Source organism: Mauremys reevesii, linkage group 5, assembly GCF_016161935.1.
Source record: "Mauremys reevesii isolate NIE-2019 linkage group 5, ASM1616193v1, whole genome shotgun sequence".
Taxonomy (NCBI): Eukaryota; Metazoa; Chordata; order Testudines; family Geoemydidae; genus Mauremys; species Mauremys reevesii.
Genome location: NC_052627.1, coordinates 30272717 through 30293123, shown reverse-complemented (window position 1 = coordinate 30293123; position 20407 = coordinate 30272717). Strand labels below are relative to the sequence as shown.

General features: G+C 40.8%; 1 protein-coding gene across 6 annotated transcripts in view; it reads left to right on the top strand.

Moving 5' to 3' along the window:
- The first annotated feature begins 845 nt into the window (after positions 1-845).
- SEC24B (SEC24 homolog B, COPII coat complex component) overlaps positions 846-20407 on the top strand; it is a 100321-nt gene continuing 80759 nt past the window's right edge. For all 6 annotated transcript variants that reach the window (XR_005599128.1, XR_005599129.1, XM_039540611.1 and 3 more), the window contains exons 1-2: positions 846-1001; positions 11845-12540. Coding sequence is in view for 4 of the 6 variants with exons in the window: in XM_039540611.1 (XP_039396545.1) it covers positions 905-1001; positions 11845-12540 (793 nt within the window). In the remaining 2 variants the exon portion in view is untranslated. The remainder of the gene's footprint in view (positions 1002-11844; positions 12541-20407) is intronic.

The window sequence follows — 20407 nt, the reverse complement described above, 5'->3', positions numbered from 1 at the left end:
GTCAGGGGCCAGGCTGGAGCCGCGCCGTCCGGCCAGCCGAGGTCGGGACCGGGCCGGAGCTGCGCTGCCTGGCTGGCCACGGTCGGTACTGGGCCAGAGCCGCGCCGCCCAGGGATGGAGTCCGGGGCCAGGCCGGAACCGTGCGATGCCTGGAGCCCTCCTCGCACCTCCGCCCCCCTGCACCAGCTCACCTGCGGGAAGCCGCTGCTTCCTTCTCAGCTCTCCCAGGCTTCCTGCGCGAACTGCTGATTCGCGGGAAGCGGGAGGAGAAGCCTCGGGAGCGGTCAGGGGAGGAGGCAGAGGCGGAGTGAGGTGAGCTGGGGCCGGGGGAAGGGCAGGGAGCTGCTGGGGCTTTTGTTAAATTTAAAAGCCCTTTTCAAACCAGTTGTCCCTCGCAGGACAACCTGTTCTAAAAAGGCTTCTAAATTTAACAACCGGTTCCCACGAACCAGTGGGAACCGGCTCCAGCTCACCACTGGGGGGAGGAGAGAGGAGAAAAAGGGAAGGGTCCATAGGGCACATGCAGTAATGGGCTGCAGCAGGGTCTGGAGAGGCTGGGGCAGAAGCTGGGACTTGGGAGGCGCAGGGGGGTCAGTGGGCCTGTCACTTTGGAGGGGACAGTAGGGGGCGCTGTGGGTTGGAATTCAGTGCGGTACTGGGAGGGGGCGCTGTGGGCTGTGGCGGTAGAACTCGGGGGCGCTGTGGGCTGTGGCGGTGGAGCAGGGCTGGGAGGCGGCGCTAGGGGGCGCTGTGGGCTATGGCGGTGGCTCCGGGCCCGGATCGGCTGCTCTCGCTCCTTCACGCGCCCGTTCCAGGGTGGAAGGCTGCGGCTGCGCGCGTTCCAGGGTCGTTTCCGTTGGTGACGTCCGGCGCGTCCGCCAAGGCAGAGGCGCAGCGAGGAGCTATGTCGGCGCCAGCCGGGATACCCCCGCGCCCCGCCGCCGCCCCTGGAGGGGCCAGAGCGCCCGCCGCCGCGCCCAGGGCGCCGCCCTGTCAGAACGGTGAGGAGCCGAGGCCGGGGATCCGCGCGGGCCTAGCGCTGGGGCGGGGCTGGACTGGACTGGTCGGGCGGGGCAATAGCGGTGGTGGTAGAGCGGCGAGGGCAAGAGGCAGAGAGTGGGGGCTGGGATGGAGGAGGGTGTAGCGGGGCTGGGGTTGGACCGAGGTGGGCGGGGGGGCTTGGGTGGAGGAGGGTGTAGCGGGGCTGGGGTATGGGGGCTGGGATGGAGCAGGGCGTGGAGGGGGCTGGGGCAAGGGGCTGAGACAGAGGAGGGCAGGGGCTGGGACAGAGGAGGGCGGGGGGAGGTTGGGAGGGGTAACTGGGACAGAGGAGGGGGGGGTGCTGGGACAGAGGAGGGCGGGGAGCAGGGGCTGGGACAGAGGAGGGCGGGGGAGGTTGGGAGGGGTAACTGGGACAGAGGAGGGTGGGGGAGCAGGGGGCTGGGACAGAGGAGGGCGGGGGGAGGTTGGGAGGGGTAACTGGGACAGAGGAGGGTGGGGGAGCAGGGGGCTGGGACAGAGGAGGGCGGGGGGAGGTTGGGAGGGGTAACTGGAACAGAGGAGGGTGGGGGAGCAGGGAGCTGGGACAGAGGAGGGCGGGGGGAGATTGGGAGGGGTAACTGGGACAGAGGAGGGTGGGGGAGCAGGGGGCTGGGATAGAGGAGGGCGGAGGGGGGGTGGTGGCTGACTCTGCCTTGTGGCATTCCCATGTTTTTTGTCTGGGTTAGCTGGGCTGTGTGTGTCCACTCACGGGTTTAGCACATGTACTGTGCGGTCCAGTCGTGCTCCCATCTAGCTGAGTGAGAGGCTGGTTTAATGTCACATAACATGCTTTTCAGGATGTAGAGTGAAGCAGTGTCTTTAGTTCACAGGAGGTTCTCGTAGTCCTGTGAGTGGTTAACCTCGATTGGTGATACTCCGACTGAGGTTCGGGAGCCATAGGTGGCTCTTTGCAGCATGTGTGATTTAATTATTAACCAAACAGGATGCTTTTATCGTGGGTTTGGCTAACGGCTAAATCACCACTCCTGCTACTGATGCAGTGGTGTCGATGACAAGTTAAGTCAATGGCATAGCACTCTCCCATCGACTTCTGTACTCCAGCTCCTGGAGAAGCATAAGGTAAGTCGGCAGGAGAGCGTCTCCTTTTGACTCAGCAGGGTGTAGACACTGCTATAAGGTGACCTAAGTAACATCAATTTCAGTTATGCTACTTCAGTTAGGTAAGTTACATAACTTAGGTTGATTTACAGCTTTAGTGTAGGCCAGTACTATTTTGTTAATCAATTGTAGTTGATAAAATAATACTTGATCAGTCATTTTGCTGTGAGAATAATCTATGGGTATACAAACTAAATATGAATATATAGTACTATAGCAAATGAAGCAATTGATTTACACTACTGTGGATCTTTTTTGGGTAATGTTGATCGCTAATTTGGCTCCTAAACCACTGTGGTCTGAGTATCGCTAGCCTAGATGTTGACTTCCCTCTTTGCAGACATTCATGATTTGCAGGTGGAGGTGACTTATTTGGCAGTATGGAGAGCCCTGCAGGAATGACTTTTCGCTTCATAGACAAGCATGCACAGCTATCTAGACATAGTTTGTGTTTTTTTACTGTGTCTGGTGGTTGGGAAGTGGGCATGAAGTGTTTGAAATTAAGGAGCTGTGTAACTGAGAGAAAAAAACCCAACCTTTGATAAGTTTTTGCCTATCACTGCAATTCTGGCTCTGAAACAGAGGAATAACTTCTCGGCATATTAAATAGTGCCAGTTAGGCTTATTCAAAATAGTAAGTGAGGTAGTACAATATTTTTCCTCAAATTTAATTTAATTTTGGAACCTTTCTAGGTGGGAAACTGCATCTTGGGAACACTTTGGAGGCTGTAACACACTCAGGCATTGGTTCTGCAAACACTTAGACACGTGGTTTATTTTGTACACCTGAGTAGTTTCGAGGGGAATATTTGCATTCCCAGTGGATCTGTTCATATACACCAAATAAGCATGTGCCTAAATCTTCAGGATTAAGACTTTAGGGATTTTCAGGAAATAAACAAGGGTCCGATTCATGATTATTCTTAAAAGGATGTGAATTACTAAAACATGATGCTTTTTGTTTCTTCTGGTGTTTTATTATAATAAAATGAGAAGACATGCACTTCAAGTTACATATCCTAAAATTGAGCAAACTGCCTGTGTGTTTTAGCATAATATTTTAATCTACAATGATACTGTCACTGATTTTATAGCTCACAATTTTAAAATTGATCGTAAAATATGTATAATTGATTTAATGAAGTCTTTACAGCTTCTGATCCTAATCAGTTTCATTTCTTTCTGTTATTTGTATTAAGCATATTTGCTAGTATTGCATTTTAACATCTTCTCTTAGGCTCTGATTTTACAGTCAGGTTGGCATGGGCACAGAGGTTGGTCTTTGTAGATCTGTTTGCAGGATTGAGGTCTTTAATTTTAATACCCTTTGGTTATACGAACAAAGTTTTAGCTGTCATGCTTAGGCAACAGACTGTGAATCAAGTTCATGCAAATATTGCTGAAGGTTGGTAGAAACCTGGGATGATTAAATAGAAACTTTTAAAAAATGGCTTTCAACTTAAATTTTGTAATAACTGTGACCAATGTACATTTTTCTATGTTCATAAAATTCTAATGTAAACAGTTGTTTTCAAATAAACAGCCATTTCCATGCATTGTTGAAATCCAAATATTGTAACACTAAAAATAAGAAACTATAACTGACCATATATTTTTACTGTATTAAGACTATGGAAGAAATGTAAAAAATAAGAGTAAAAATAGTAATAACTATTTGGATTTTTAAAATTTTTTCACTGTAATAATTTAAGGGCTTATTAGCAACATGCGTAAATAATTTTGTTTACAACCTTTTTTAGTTTGACCATTTACCTGTGATTCAGACAATCATTTTTAATTCTTAAAAGTTTAAAAAATAAACTCAGTAGCTGACTCTTGCATTTTGCACCTTGTTAGCGCCATAATTATTGAGTATCTATTCGTTTCTTGGTTTGCGTATTCTTTACCTTGGATAGATTTACAGTCATGTAGAGTTGGTGATTCATAGGTAAGGTGTTAATTTAATTTGTCACTTTACATAACCACACAATAACATTTCAACATTTTGAAAAAGATATTTTGTTTTTGATCTACCAGTCCTGGACACTTACATGCAGCATTTGGGGCATTGTTTATATAAAGGAAGGGGAGAAAGAAGGGAAATAGGAAATTGAAAAACAAGACTGCCAGACTTGATTTTTTTTTTTTTTTTTTTTTAGTTTTAATGCCATGTTCCACTTTGCCCAGAATGGCACTTGAATTTGGTCTGTGTTTCTAAAATCAGTGTTTCTTATATGTTGTGAGGAGTAAGTAATGCGTATGTAAATATAGTTACTGATGTATTTGCACATGCTAGAGATGAGTGTGTTGCTGCTAGAATCCTGCATACACTAGGCTTCATAGATTCTGCCAGATCTTCCCCCAACTCTTGGAATTTATTGGAGCCTCACAAAGAGCTCAATCAAAATACTTCCATCAAAAGGATTTAGTGTTTGGCAGAGGTGATAAATTGGGACTTGCAAGTATTCAAAATGATGTTAGTTCTCATGGCCTTGTTACTATTTGTCTGATCCAGGGACAAGTCCATGTGAAGGATCCTTAGTGATTTTCATACTGGTACACACTTTAAAAAAATTATGTTTTGTAAAATTGGCTTGCCTTTTGTTTGTCCTAATAGTTTTCTTCCTAACTATTCAACTTTTCCTGTTCGATTCTGTGCCAAAGCCCTTTTTTTGAAATACCTATTTTGCTTAGCCCATCAATCTTGAAGTCCAAATGTAAGAACTTGTCACTGAATATTTGAAAGTAAAATTATTAATTATAACTGAACGTGTTGCTGGTGGCTGCTATCTAGCTGAAAACTGACATCTAGATGTAGGTAGTACTGTAATATGAATTCAGACTATTAATGATTTTTTTCCAACAGTCTTAAGGAACTGCAGTGTTAAAAATTAAACATGTTGAAACACTAAATACTAAAGAGATAATCTATTAAAAAATCCACACATTTCTGTAGGAAGACTTTTTAATAATGTTGTTACAAGTGACACCTAAGATTACAACTAAAATAGATGCTTCCTTTTTTTCATTTTGGTTTGTGCATTTGATAGCACTTTGGGGTAGTCAGTTTCACTTAGGCCTGGTCTACCTATGGCTTTTGCACTGGTATAATTGTTGGGTAGGCTGGGTTGTTTAAATGCCAGTATAGTACAATCCCTAATGCGAGTGAAGTTGTACTGGTGTAAAGGTTTCTTAGACCATTATAGCCTCTTTCCTGTCCCATATGGGAATAAGCTATACTGGTATGACTGTGCCTACACTAAAAGGGTTTTACCACTTTAACAATATTGGTGTAGTTAAGGTGGTATAATTTTTACTTTTAGACAAAGCCTGTTTCTTCTTCTATCAAATTTTCCCTGTTTACATGAGTCTCTTTGCGCAGCAACAGAAGAGATAAAATGGAGAGAAAGTTGCTAGGGGTTTTGAGGGGAAGTTGTAGTACCTGAATCTCCAACTCATATTTTGCAGTTATCTAGATTTCAAGTTAAAGGTGACAGGTTTCAGAGGGGTAGCCATATTAGACTGTATCAGCAAAAACAACGAGGAGTCCTTGTGGAACCTTAGAGACTAACACATTTATTTGGGCATAAGCTTTCGTGAAGTGGGTTCTAGCCCACGAAATCTAATGCCCAAATAAATGTGTTAGTCTCTACGGTGCCACAAGGACTCCTTATTTTTTTTCAAGTTAAAGGTGTATGATGTCCTGGGTTAATGATTATGTTGCTTTTCAGCTAGGTTTCCATCACCAATAGTAGATTCAGCTGTTGTAATAAAAAATGTAAGGCAGTATTTTAAAATTTAGATGTCTAAAAAGCACCTAGGTCTATATTTAGTGTCCTAAATAAAAAGGTAGCCTGATTTTTCAGAAATACTGGGAACTCAAAGCAGCCCTGAGTGCCGGCAAACTTTATAAATGAGCCCAGGCATGGATTAGGTGTCTAATTTATGGCATCTAAGTCTGAAAATACTGGCTTTTACTCTCATAGTTTAGAATAGAGGTCGGCAACCTTTCAGAAGTGGTGTGCTGAGTCTTCATTTATTCACTCTAATTTTAGGTTTTGCGTGCCAGTAATACATTTTAACATTTTTAGAAGGTCTCTTCCTATAAGTCTATAATATATAACTAAACTATTGTTGTATGTAAAGTAAATAAGGTTTTTAAAATTTTTAAGAAGCTTCATTTAAAATTAAATTAAAATGCTTAGCCTTCCGGAATGGTGGCCAGGACCTGGGGAGTTTGAGTGCCACTGAAAATCAGCTCGCATGCCACCTTCGGCACATGTGCCATAGGTTGCCTACCCCTGGTTTAGAACTTATTCATTGTTAGTAGTAGGGTTTGGAAAAATGACACCTACCAGCCAGACATCAGTACAAAAGATGTTCATGGGAAGGGCCAGTGGCCCAGTGAGTAGCCTAGTCACCTGTCCCACCGTTAATGACAAGAGGGGGCTATTGCTTGGATTCCACTTGGGGTACTGTCCCTCTACCTGTGCTCCATTTGGGAGGGGGGCAATCTTTCGGATTAGCCTCTGATTGGTTAGGAGTCTGATAAATTCAGAGCTCTTAACTCTGAGCAGCTTCAGACGACTGGAGCTGACTGCATACTTAGCAGGAATGCACTGCAACAGTTCATATTTATTTCACATTCAGAAGGTTATTGTTCTTTGCAATCAAACGGGTTAGAAATTTAATACTCTAAATCGAAGCTTAGATTCTGCCAAAGTTGATGGTGTTTGTTTCCCTGTTTGACTCTCACCATGACTATGTAGCCTGAGTGGCTTTTTCAAGCTCTGGTGAAAAATGTACCTTATCTTCAAACTTTTCAAGATTGCTGAAGGTATTCTGTCTAGATTCCTTGGTTGTTAAGCTGTATATCCAGTACACTGATGCTCTCCTTAATCCTGCTGACAGTCACATTCTATAATCCTGTTGTCACACTGCTGTGTTCTACCTAGTATGGTATTTTGAGCATCCAAACCTCACTTATCCAAAACCCTCCTGTTACCTAAAACAAGGTAATGTTCTCTGGGAATTTCAGTAAAGATTTGGATGAAATTTTGAGAATTCCCCATTCCTTGCTGATAGCCCATCCTCAGGTGAAGTAGAGATGGAAAAGGAAGCCATTGGGATCCATGAAATTCCAATCCTGCTTAGCTCCTTCACGCTACAAAATGGAGTTGCTTAGGAGTTGTGTAGCAGTAGCACTTGTGTAGAAATCGTAAGATCTGGATGAACAGAGTTCTGTGGCGCTTCAGCACTAGATCCCTCTTCCAGCAGCTCTGCTAAGCTGACCAGCTGTCTGTAGTAATGAGAAGCACCTTGAAGTCTTCACACACATTCTCCCCAGTTATCCAAGCCCAGTTATCTCAGTGTTTTTGTATGTCCCCAGAGACCATTGGATGTAATATACAATATTCTGTTCGAAAGGATGAATAAAGAGTAAAGTTATGCAGGAGCAGATCTGCAGTATGATAGAAATAGGGGGAAATGGAGGAAGGGAAAAGAACAAAGGTAGAATTATCATTAAGGTATACTTTGGTAAAGGCACTTTATTTTTTGTAATTGGGACCACCTCAGAAATAGTCTCTGGCCTAGTAAGGGATGAATCATATTTTCCTCTGCTTGAGGGAACCTCAAGGTGTGAATATATTCCCAAGTAGCCCAGATATTTTTTTAAGGTCCATGTCTTTCCTTGGTTGGTCAGGTTGTATGGGCAAGGGATGAGGATCTGAAGCTGGTGTGGGTATTCTGACCCCCATTATTATGAGTCTACTGCATTTATTTTAGTATTTTTAATATATGATAAATGCACTTAGAGCTTTGGATGAGCACTTTTTCATATTTATAAGACAATCTACTGCACTGAGGTCAATTCCACTTTGTAGTCTCTAACAATGAGAGGCATCAGGAGAGCAGTATCTTAAATTAACTTGGTGAGTTTTCTGCTTAGTTTTCAGGATTTACACTTTTTTGCAAATCTGAAAGTATGTTGAGAAGTTTTAGGACTCTTGAATTGCTAGATACCAGGTTGGTATTTAAAGCAAGTCTCTGCTTTTGTAAGGGACTTGTTCTTTTCTAGACCATAACAGTTAATATTTAAGCATATTTTAGATTGTTGTTGTGAACTCTTAATTTTTTTCAGCTAATGCTGGATAAGTGAACTCTGAACTATTTAAATTATAAAATAAAGCTAATCATTTTTAAACTATTAGACATGCTAAACTATTATTGTGCAGTTTAAATGTCACAGAAGCTGATACCAGTATTCTGTAATCAGAGAGGTTTTTGTGTAAGTATACAGTAATGGCCAGATACTGCACTCCCTTTTCACTTAGAATTACTGTTGAAGGATCGGGCCTTAAATGCCTAGTTCCTTTCTACTATAAATGTAAAATCTGCTAGTAAAGGACTGGAATTTTTCAAATCTAAAAGTTATGAATCTTTTTTCAATTTGTTTTTGTGTGATAAAATTGTTCTTTCTTTCATTGGCTTAGCTACAAATGAGTGTCATTTTCTTCAGTTTTCACACTTGTAGTGAAAGAACAAAAATGATTGTGGTGTTAGAAGTGGCTACTGAACATACTAAAACTTATACAGTATTTAAGACTGGAAATGAAGACAATTCAGCGATTATAGGAGATGGAGATTTGAAGCAGTGAGATTATGGACTAGTGGTTCAGTCTCCATTCATTCCCAGTCTTATTTTTTCAATGCTAATTTTAAAAAGGCATAATAAAATTTTGGTACTATGCACAGCCCTTTCACTTGGAGATCAGGAAGTGGAAGAAGTCATATTACACACTGCGCTGCACTACAAAATACAGCTTTACTGACTTTTTTTGTATTCAATATAAGAAATTAAAAATACACTAAATTAGATGTGGTTCACAGATACACATCATTAAAGAGATGTCATAGAATTTGTTGTGTGGAAAACCAGTAAATATAAGGTGTCAAAAATATTTGAATAAAACAAGGCATGACAGACTGTGAATTATTGATGCCTCTTTTCAGGTGGCTGAAGGCATGAGGTCATATTGCATCAGTAGCCTATTAATAGACACCATAAAATAGCTCATTACTGTTAGAGTAGGGCTCATTAATTTTACATTTCATTTTTTAAAATGTTTTCTTGGGCTATATTCACCATTGCCCTCTACTCTGAAAGCTACTTGGGAAAGAGGTGTAGGTATCTTTTGGCCATTATTTAAATGTATTGTTTCTCAACATTTTTAAGGATTGCTGGACTATTTGGGATTTTTTTTGTTTCTCAAAAATCCAGTAGCCCTTTCAGCAGCACTTTGTGGCCTAACAAATGCTCTCAGCTCACTTTGTATGGGGTGGGGGGAAAAATTGAACCGCTCTCACTTCATCTTTAATGATTAGAGGGTGCCCAAAGGGCCATAAATTGCTGCTGAAAGGGCAGCCTGGCACTTTGGAGAAGGAGGCTGTTTAAACTGTCACCCTTTTTTTTCTCCTTCAGCCCCTCACCGCTCTTCCCAAACTCTCTCTTGATCTCCTGCCACCACAGGGTGCATTATCTTTGTTCCTCCATTACCTTTCTTCCCCATCTGTTGAACATCATAATGTGTAATTTCAGAAAGGCTCTATCAGCTAATCAGAAGGCAGCTTTGGACAATTAGTGCATAGTCATGGCTAATTTGAATTTATTTATAGTTACAATATTCAAACTGCTCTTCAAATTAATCAAAAAAGAACTAGATAAATGTATGGGGGATAGGTCCCTCAATGGCTATTAGCCAAGATGGACAGGAATGGTGTCCCTAGCCTCTGTTTGCTAGAAGCTGGGAATGGGCAACAGGATGGATCACTTAATGATTACGTGTTCTGTTCGTTCCCTCTGGGGAACCCGGTATTGGCCACTGCTGGAAGTCAGGATACTGGGCTAGATGGACCATTGGTCTGTCCCAATATGGCCATTCTTATGTTGTCATGTCTTGTCAGAGTTGAGCTCTGTGGTCACCCAAGAAATAATAGTATAGTAGCTCAGCGTGACCAAACAATTGATTGTTTTGTTGTGATTGTAAATTAGTTCTAGTAATAATTTAAAAAGAGAACCCTGAGAGAGAGGTTATCCTCAGATAGAAAATAGTTGTCTAGTGGGTTAATGAAAAGAGCCTGAGAGGAACCGACTGTTAGATTTACTGTGGTCCAGCCTGCTTATATAAACAGATATGTGGTGTATGGTCAAATTGGGCCACAGCTACTATTAATAGTGGAAGTCCTTGCCAGGCCTGCACCTATGGGGGTAGGGGTAGGTACTGTTGCAGGACCAGTTGCATTGATGCACTGAGATCAGTTTCCACAGTGAATGCAACCCACCTATAGTCAGAACCTTCTCTGTTCCAAAATCTGTTGTACCTGGCAAGGAGTAAACGTTCACCTCCCCAAAATGCGTATTGAAGCCTTCTCTACATACAGAAGTTGCACCACTTTAACTTAAATCACATTTTAAACCAGTGTAAAGGCTGTGTGGACTCATTTTTGGTTTAAACCAGGCTTATTTTAGTTTTATAATTTTTTAGTGTATTTTGTGCAGACAAACCTTTAGAAGGCAGGTTACTTTATTGAGCTGCTCCCTAATTTATTCTGTGCTGGCAAGGGTACTTGATTAAGTACAAACAGGGTACTCAAAACACAGGTTGCTCTATGAATATGTGGATGCACAGTAGCCCTGGCAAAGATGAAAGCGTATTTGATGCAAGCAGCTTATCCTGTCAAGCCAAATTAGAGTGGGGAAAAACAAATGAGAAATTCATATATAACTAAAAGTACTTGGCAATTACTGTCTTGTACCAGAGGACTATGGGGCAGTGAATGGAAATAAAGAGCTATCTTCCTGTATACTGTATGTTTATAGCTGGGCTTTTGTGGAAGCTCAGACTTCAAAAACAAGGTGAGGGGATACTGGGAAAAGCAATAGCAACTCAGCATTGCACTTTAGTCCTCTCTTAAGAATTCATAAAGCTAAGTATTACTAACTTTTATCCACTGATGGATTGGTTTGAATGGAAGATTTTATTGTCCTATCACATTTAACAGGTTGTTTTTGAAAAAAATAATATATGGAGATATACCTATCTCATAGAACTGGAAGGGACCCTGAAAGGTCATTCAGTCCAGCCCCCTGCCTTCACTAGCAGGATCAAGTACTGATTTTTGCCCCAGATCCCTAAGTGGCCCTCTAAAGGATTGAACCCACAACCGTGGGTTTAGCAGGCCAAACCACTGAACTATCCCTCCCCCCCCATATTGGCATTTTTCTGTTATAAATACCAAACGTTCCAGGTAATGTTGTTTATTTTTTTCTGTTATAAATACCATTCTTTTTCAGGGGCTTTCTAAGATGTTTGTTTAAAAAATAATCCCCCAAATATAAATATGACATGTAGCATCTTAGCTTGGGGAAAACTTTTTACAACACATTTTCAAATATCTGAGATGGAACTTTGAAAATTGTGTTTTGTATGTGTACACAAACTGCTTTAAGTATTTTATTTTCACATAAATGTCTGCTACTTTAGCTATTCTGTCCTTTCCACTGTTTGGAAGTAGCTTCCTTTTTTGATGCTGTTGGTTGCTTGCTGTATGTCAGCCAACTGCGATAAAAGTGTATGTAACCCATACAGCTTTAATACATATGACATTTTCTCTTCTTTTCAGGTCCAGTGCAGAATCAGATGCAGTTCCCTTTTGGATATGGCTTACATCTTGAAAACTATAGTGCGTCCTCCGGACACTACCCACAAGTGCCCCATGAAGCTGTCCCCTCGCAGTTGAATAACCAGTATGTTGCTGATTACCACTCTGCTTGCTATTCTATACCAGTTCAAAGTGTCATGACACCTTCTGTGGGTCCCAGCATGTTGAACACACAGCAGTTATACAGTGGGGCTCCTCATCCTGTGGAGTCAGCTGGAGGACTTACCCAAGGAGCAATATCATCTGCATCCCATTTACATACAAGTGTTCCACAGTCGTATTCTGCATTGAGTAGTCACTACAGTTCTTCAACCAGCTCTTCAGTGGCATCTCAGGGATTTCCCCTTTCTTCTGGTCATTATGCAATGCCTACTGTCTCTAGTGCTGTATATCCTAATCTTTCCTATCCTTCCATGTCTGTTGGTAGTCCATATGGGCAGGTATTTACTTCCCAGAGTCTTCCAGCTGTTGGACAGTTCAAAGAGACTAATACATTTCCTGATCAAAGTTCAACTGTACCTCGTACACTGCAACAGCAAGTTCCTTTGGGATATAATTCTACATCATGGTCTACTTCAGATTTTCAGTCAGCTCAAGACAACTTCAGCAGGAATAACACTGGATCCCTGGCTAAAGCAAGCAACCAAATAAATACAGGTATAGTACTATGCCAAAATCAGGAAACTTCTAAACGAAATGAAGTATTTTTCCATAATTGAAGCAATTTAAGTGATAGTTTATAATGATGATGCCTCATGGAAATCTGAAATATTTTAAATGTAGGTATTTCTGTTAATTTATTTTAATAGACATTATCACCTCCTGTTCCTTATTAATCCCTTGAAGACATTATTTTCTGTTTCTGAGGACATAATTCTCTCCATAGCAGCTAATTGTGTTATAAGCTGTATGACTTGCAGCTCTCTTAGTGGAAGTCAGCTAAGGAAAAAGACAGTATTTTTGTGCAAATGTTTCTAATAAACATTTTGGGAAAGAATACATAAACATGCATAAACAGAACTGAAGAGTCAAAGAAGCTTCTAATACCTAGTATATCTATGTTTAGGGGGAAAAAATAGACAAACTAGATATATTTTCTCTCAATCATCTCGGAAGTCAGAGAACCTAATAAAAAATCAGTTTGTCATGCCCCAACATGGTGATTAATACTTGCAAATGCTAGTGAAGGAAAACTATACTTATTTTTCTGAGCCCACTCTGCAAATTCAAAAAGTGAAAAACCACTTATAATCTAAATGCATTTGAAAATCCTATCTCTGGTAGCAGCCATCTTGCTGATAAGTTACTTGGACATTGGCAGCATCACATATTCAGCAAGGTAGCTCTCAATATCAACTGTAATAAGAAAAACCCTTAATTCTGTTAGATACCTTATCTTTTGTTTAAGGTGGTAAGTTTCTCACATTTTTAAGTTCCTGAATGTGAGCTGAGCAAGATGGGTATAGTCTTCCTTTACTGGAAGAAATGGATACTAAACAACTGAACGCACCTGAATTAGAAAACAATCTATTTCAAATTCTCATTGCACATTTGGAGATGATGTAAGAATTTTTTTAGCTGGGAAAAGGGGACTTGGGTTAGAGGCTTATTAAAAGAGAGTTTGAGAGGTGCTTATCATGCTTCTTTAGCTGAAGGTTTGTCTTGACTAGGAAAAATGGTTGAGTTCTGGTCAGGCTAAGCCCTGGTCTACACTATTGGGTTGGGTCGAATTTAGCTGCGTTAGGTCGATTTTAAAAATGAATGCATCCACACAACCAGCCCCGTTCCGTCGAACTTAAAGGGCTCTTAAAATTGACTTCTGTACTCCTCCCCGACAAGGGGAGGAGCACTAAAATCGACCTTGCTGGGTCGAATTTGGGGTAGTGAGGACGCAAATTGGCCTCCGGGAGCTATCCCAGAGTGTTCCATTGTGAGTGTGCTGGACAGCACTTTGAACTCCGATGCACTAGCCAGGTACACAGGAAAAGCCCTGGGAACTTTTTCGTTTAATTTCCTGTTTGGTCAGTGTGGTGAACTCAGCAGCACAGGTGACCATGCAGTGTCCCCCCCCCGTCCCCCCCCCCGAATCATAGAGCGTAGAATGTTTCTACGCTCCCCGTATCATCTCTGTCCATGAGGCTATTGCAGACTAGAAGGCAAAAAATCTGCACTCGCAATGACATGTTTTCCGAACTCATGTAGTCCTCCCGCAGTGATAGGCACAGCTTAATGCATTGAGGCATTCAGTGGCAGAGGCCAGGAAAGAATTAAGTGAGCGTGAAGAGCAGAGGCAGGATGCAATGCTGAGGCTAATGGGGGAGCAAACAGACATGATGAAGCATCCCTTGGGGGAGCAAACACACGGGAGAGGGATAGCTCAGTGGTTTGACAATTGGCTTGCTAAACCAGGGGTTGTGAGTTCAATCCTTGAGAGCGCTGTTTAGGGATTTGGGGCCAAAATCTGTCCGGGGATTGGTCCTGCTTTGAGTAGGGGGTTGGACTAGATGACCTCCTGAGGTCCCTTCCAATCCTGATATTCTATGACAAAGCATCTGTTAGAACTGCAGGAAAGCGAACAAGAGCACAGACCCCCGTTGCATCCACTGTATAACCACCTACCCTCCTCCCCATGTTCCATAGCCTCCTCACCTAGATGCCCAAGAACTCAGCGGGGAGGCTCTGGGCACCCAGCCACTCCACTCCAGCGGAGGGCCCAGGCAACAGAAAGCTGTCATTCAAACAGTTTGCTTATTGTAGCCACACTAAAAATCAATGTGGCCTTGTCCTTCCCTCCTCCCCCACCCCACCTTGGCTACCTTGTCCATTATCTCATATATAAAAGAAAGAATGCATAGTTTCAAAACAATAGGTACTTTATTTCAAAGGGTGGAGGGTGGTTGGCTTACAGAGAATTAAAATCAACAAAGGGTGTGGGTTTGCATCAATGAGAAACACACAGCTGTCATGGCCAGTCATGAAACTAGTTTTCAAAGCCTCTCTGATGCGCAGCATGCATTGCTGTGCTCTTCTAATTGCCCTGGTGCCTGGCTGCTCAAAATCGGACACCAGGCGATTAGCCTCAACCTCCCACCCCGCCATAAACATCTCCCCCTTACTCTCACAGATATTATGGAGCACACAGCAAGCAGCAATAACAGTGGGAATGTTGGTTGTGCTGAGGTCTGACCAACAGCGTCAGCAAGCTTTTAAACGTCCAAAGGCACATTCTACCACCATTCTGCACTTGCTCAGCCTATAATTGAACTGCTCCTTACTACTGTCCAGCACTGACTGGACTGGAATGTACGGCTGCAAGATTTCTTCACCAGCGACAAATTACAGGAATATGATGCACCTAAAATCTAAAAAGGCCTGCACATTTCCTAGAGTCACTACCCTTGATAACAGAATGTCAATGATTGCATTGGCTGCTTGGATCACAGCAGCCCCCACAGTAGACTTGCCCACAATGGCAGTAGTGATGGTGAGCTGAGCGGGCTTCATGCTTGCCGTGGTATGGTGTCTGCACAGGTAACCCAGGAAAAAAGGCACGAAACAATTGTCTGCCATTGCTTTCACGAAGGAAGGGGTGACTGATGACATGTACCCAAAACCACCTGCGGCAATGTTTTTGCCCCACCAGGCATTGGGAGCTTAACCCAGAATTCCAATGGGCAGCGGAGACTGCGGGAACTGTGGGGTACTGCGGGAACTCCGTAAGTCGATGCTAGCCATGGTAGTGAGGACGCACTCTGCCGAATTAATGCGCTTAATGGGGACATATGCAATCGACTGTATAAAATCGATGTCTAAAAATCGACCTAATTTTGTAGTGTAGACATACCTTAGTTAAGCCCTGCCTAAATTCAACCATTTGTGTAGTTTGAATGCAGAATACCTTTTAGTTTAATTTTAGTATGTTGAGTTTTAGTTTAGGCTCCTGCTGGATTGAAAATGATAGTTTGTCAAAAGGTTATGAAAAAGAAGTGTGCATGTTTTTTTACTTATTTTAACTATAAAAACTTGAAGATGCTTGTCCTTATAATTCTTAGGTGAAGAACATCTTTGTATTTCCTTTTCTTCCCGCTGTCTAATACAAACTGCTTTCCTCACCTGTCAAAATTGAAGGTTTTCGGTTCTGAGCCCCCTCACAATCCTTGTTCACGTTATCTCCTTCAATAAGCTATATTTTCAGCCTAGAACTATGCTGGGTTGCATGCCAAGAAATCTCTACTGCTGCTCTGAGATGCTTATCTGCTGCTGCTTCCATTCCTACTTTATAGGGGATTTGCAATTGCAAAGAGAGGTTAGGAAGCTGGCTTCTTCCTTTCGTTGCTTGCAGATCCTCCTCTTATATGCTACGCTCCCTAAAGATTCCTGACACACACTCTCCCTCTTTTTCTTGCACTTCGCCTTCTCTCTTCCTTCCCCCAATAAATAACTTTAAAACATTGAAAACTAAATCACACTGAAGTAGCTAGTGTCAAGCATTAAGTAACTTATATGAAATGGGGTGATGACATAAATGATTTAATTTCCCCAAATCTGCTTGACTTCTCTTCTTGCCCTACTTCTTTTGTTTTTCTTAAAAAGGTTAAATGCAGAAACCAGTTAATGCCTTGTTAAGTTTGAAAATTTAAATGGATTAGTCAGGATATTGAAAATTTGAAGTTTCCACAATAATAATAAACTTGACCACGTTACACACATCCCAGGGAAAAATTGACAAAATATTATCAATCCAAGCAACAATCCAAAATACTACCATACATATCTGTAGTATTAATGTGAACCTTTTTGTCTGTTCAAATTCTCAGTGTTAATGTTGCATTTACAAAGATTTTCATTTAAATGAAAAATGTTGATTGTCAGACATGTTAAAATCCATTATTTATTTGCTCCGAACAATGTTGTCTCCAAGGAACATGGTTTTTAAGACAGGACAATGGAGCTGGCAAAAACCTAAATGAGAATTTGAAAGATGCATGGAGTGGTATTTTTGTGGTCTTCGGTTTGTTCCTTAATGAAGAGGTCAGATAAGAAATCATTTCTTAATTGAAAGTATGAGTGCTAAAGTAGTGTTTACATACAATTTTTCATTCAGTAAATTTCTATCTGGTTTTAACTGATTTCTGAAAAACATCTGTATAAAATTTCCACTACATGCATCCGACGAAGTGGGTATTCACCCACGAAAGCTCATGCTCCAAAACTTCTGTTAGTCTATAAGGTGCCACAGGACTCTTTGCTGCTTTTACAGATCCAGACTAACACAGCTACCCCTCTGATATCTGTATAGATTTCACTTTAACCTTCAGATCTCAACTAACTTAACATTTGCTGGCAGAGCTTTTTCAGTGAGGGGTGTGATTTGTGACCAAGGTACCTGTGCCAGCAAAAGACCCTAGTGTAGATGCAGTTATACTGGCAAAACTGCTTTTATTTTTTCCTGATGTAGTTTACTTTTGCCAGCATAGCTTATTCCAGCCCCCCGCTTGAGCAAAATAAAGTTTTGCCAGTATAAACTGTCCAAATTAGGAGTGCTTTGCCAGTATAATATAAATACTAGTCTGGACCTGGGCTAAAACAGCGCCATGCCGTGTACCTGTGCCCTGTGTACCTATAATGCCTGTATAGAAATCCTTTAGGCTATCTACTTGTTCATCTACATCTGTGCTTATTGTTACTTAATCACATAAGTGTACACATGTATGTATAACAACACCTCACAAAGAAATTGTATTTTTACCCATATAATATTACATATAAAATGCTTGACAGTTAATCAAAATTAAGAAATGCAAAAGTTAAAATGCCAACAGTAGCGTTAAACTGGCCACATTGTCTACCCAGTGTTTTCTATTCCTGTTTAAATAGTTATTTACTTATCATAGCTTTATGTTATAGTATACCACAAAATATACAGGATATAGAGTGTGACTTAGATTATATTGCTGTAGCTGCACATGGCCCTGGCTATAATGTTAAATCTTCTAACTGCAGAATGTTACCACAAATACTGGAAAGACTGTCCACCAAAATACAGAGAGTACTTTTAAAGGGTATCTTCATAACTGTGAATGGTGCCACTGTACTGACTAATGATTTGCAATAGAAGGTCTAGCTTGACGTTTAAAAGCAGAGAGGAATGCTCAGTGTTTGAATCCATGATAAGCCAAGAGGCTGCCATGGTTGCAAGGCAACTGGTTGAACTATAGTTAGTTAACAAAATACATTAAATTTAAACATTGACTTCCCTTTGTCATGCAATCGTACATTGACCGCTCTGTGCCGAAAATGGTAGCTTCGTATTATTTTAATTTATATTTAAGGTTCTTACTCATTTTTAGTGATTAATTCTTCACTGTAATGTCATAAAATATATTTTATATTATATTGCAATTTTCCTCTAATTCTAGTTAACTTTAAAGGGTTTTCTGCACTTTATGACCTTTACTGTGAGCTACAAAACATTGTTAGTTTCATGGGTACATTTTTATGACATCTGCTAGCTGGAATATGGTAGTGGCTAATCAAGCTTGTCTAGGATAAGCCAATAGAAAATATGTACTTAAACAGATGTTCAGTCAAGCTTTATCTTAAGCTTGATTGCTGTATTGTAGGTTAATCACTACTTGAGTATTTACTTCATCTCCTTGTCAGCTGAGAAAAAAACTGTTAGCAAAATTAAAACTGCTGGAGATTGTGGTTCATGTGGTGGTCTTTCAAGAGTGAATGGCATACTTAAAGCAGTAACAAAGGTTATAGTTAAAATTGTGAACGTGTTTTTATTGTAATACCCTGTTTTCAGTTGCTCAGGACTCTCCAAAACTTTTCTCTATGAATATGTAATTTTTCCAGGCCTTATTTCTGCATTTTTTTTAAATCATGAGAGAAACTGTTCTGATGTTTTGAGGGAGTATAGATAAAAGCCCCAAACCTTTCCCTATAAATTTGTGAAACCTTTTTGGATAGCTTTCTGCTGCAACAATTTTTGTAATAAAATTAACTTTTTGGCAAGGAAATAAATCATTAAGAATCCTTGAATATTCCAGTGAAAATTGGTTAGATTTTTTTTAACTACGTTATGAACAATTGATCATAGCACTTTGTGCATATAGGTACTCTGGGGCTACTGCTTTTAGTGCATTTACCAGTATTCTAAGTAATAGAAAAATGATCATTGCTCATCTTTTATATAAGCTATCTCAATTCACTCTGTCTGGCATAATTAATAAGTAGTGCCCATTATTAGAAACTTAACATTTGTGTGTACACTATAGAAAAAGATATATTGTTTCATTAATGTTTTTTATTTATTTTAGATTTCAGCAATAAACCATTCAGAAAGTGTTAGGCAGCCTAGTAATTAAACAAACTTAAAATACAATGACTACTTAGTATCATTATTCATGTACAGTTAACACTTTAACTTAGCCAGCCAGTAAATCAAACGAACAGAATTGTTGCTTTAAATGCCCTCTTTCCCCTCAAGCGTTCCCTAAAACCCACTCAAAAAATATTGTACTATTTGAGAAAAAGTATAGTATCACATTATGTGATCCTAATATATACACAGGTGGTAGAGTTAAGGTTGCACATACAAACTTGGGCTTTCCTGACTTGAGTTGTAACTGCAACTGTAACAATATTTATTATTTAAAAATATAATGCATATTTATCTATTTATTTTACTTATAACAGTTGTCTCATTTGTATTCTAAAGGTTGGTGGTCAGGAGAATTTCTTTTGGTTTTATTTTTGCCATTTTAATAGTCTGATCTGGTAAAATAATCATCAAAGACTTGATCCTGGCTTCTGGTTTATTGGTTTGCATTGGGAGATGTTACCTTGTAAAAGCAGGTACTCTGCACCTGTACATCAATCAATTTTCTAATAGCTCTCAGGAATATGTATTCATAAGGGGAGAATTGAGCTTGAAGTGTTAGAACAAAGGTTGCTAAAAGTACAATTTATTCAGACTACATTGATTTTTGGTGGAAACAAAAAATTTTCATAACTATATTTAACTTACTCCCTTTTACAATATCTGTGCCCCTTTAAAACTCACTTCATTGAAGTGAGCATAGTTTTGATATGGTAAGTATTCCTAATGAGTTATATCCTGCCTCTTGGCAATCGTTTGAGTTTTAATGGGAAGATCCTATCATGTTCAGATGTTCAAAACAATATTGCAAATTCCCTGTGAAAATATTTTAATATTCCATGTGATACTAATTGCTGATTAAAGCAGAATCCCAGGTGTCTGGGCCCCATAGTTGAAAAGGACCAATGTCGTAAGGAAGCAGAGCAGTGGAACACTGCACAGCTGATTGCTGCAACTTGACTGTGCTACCTTACTTGCAGGAAGATTAGTGACTGGGCAGTACAACAGTCTGTCAGGCTGAGAGAGTGATTTTTGAGGCAGAATTAGAGGGCATAGGTTAGGGGATGGATCAAAAATTTGGCATATCCACGGTCTACTTAGCATTAAACCATCTATCTGATGCTTTCTGTGTGAAAT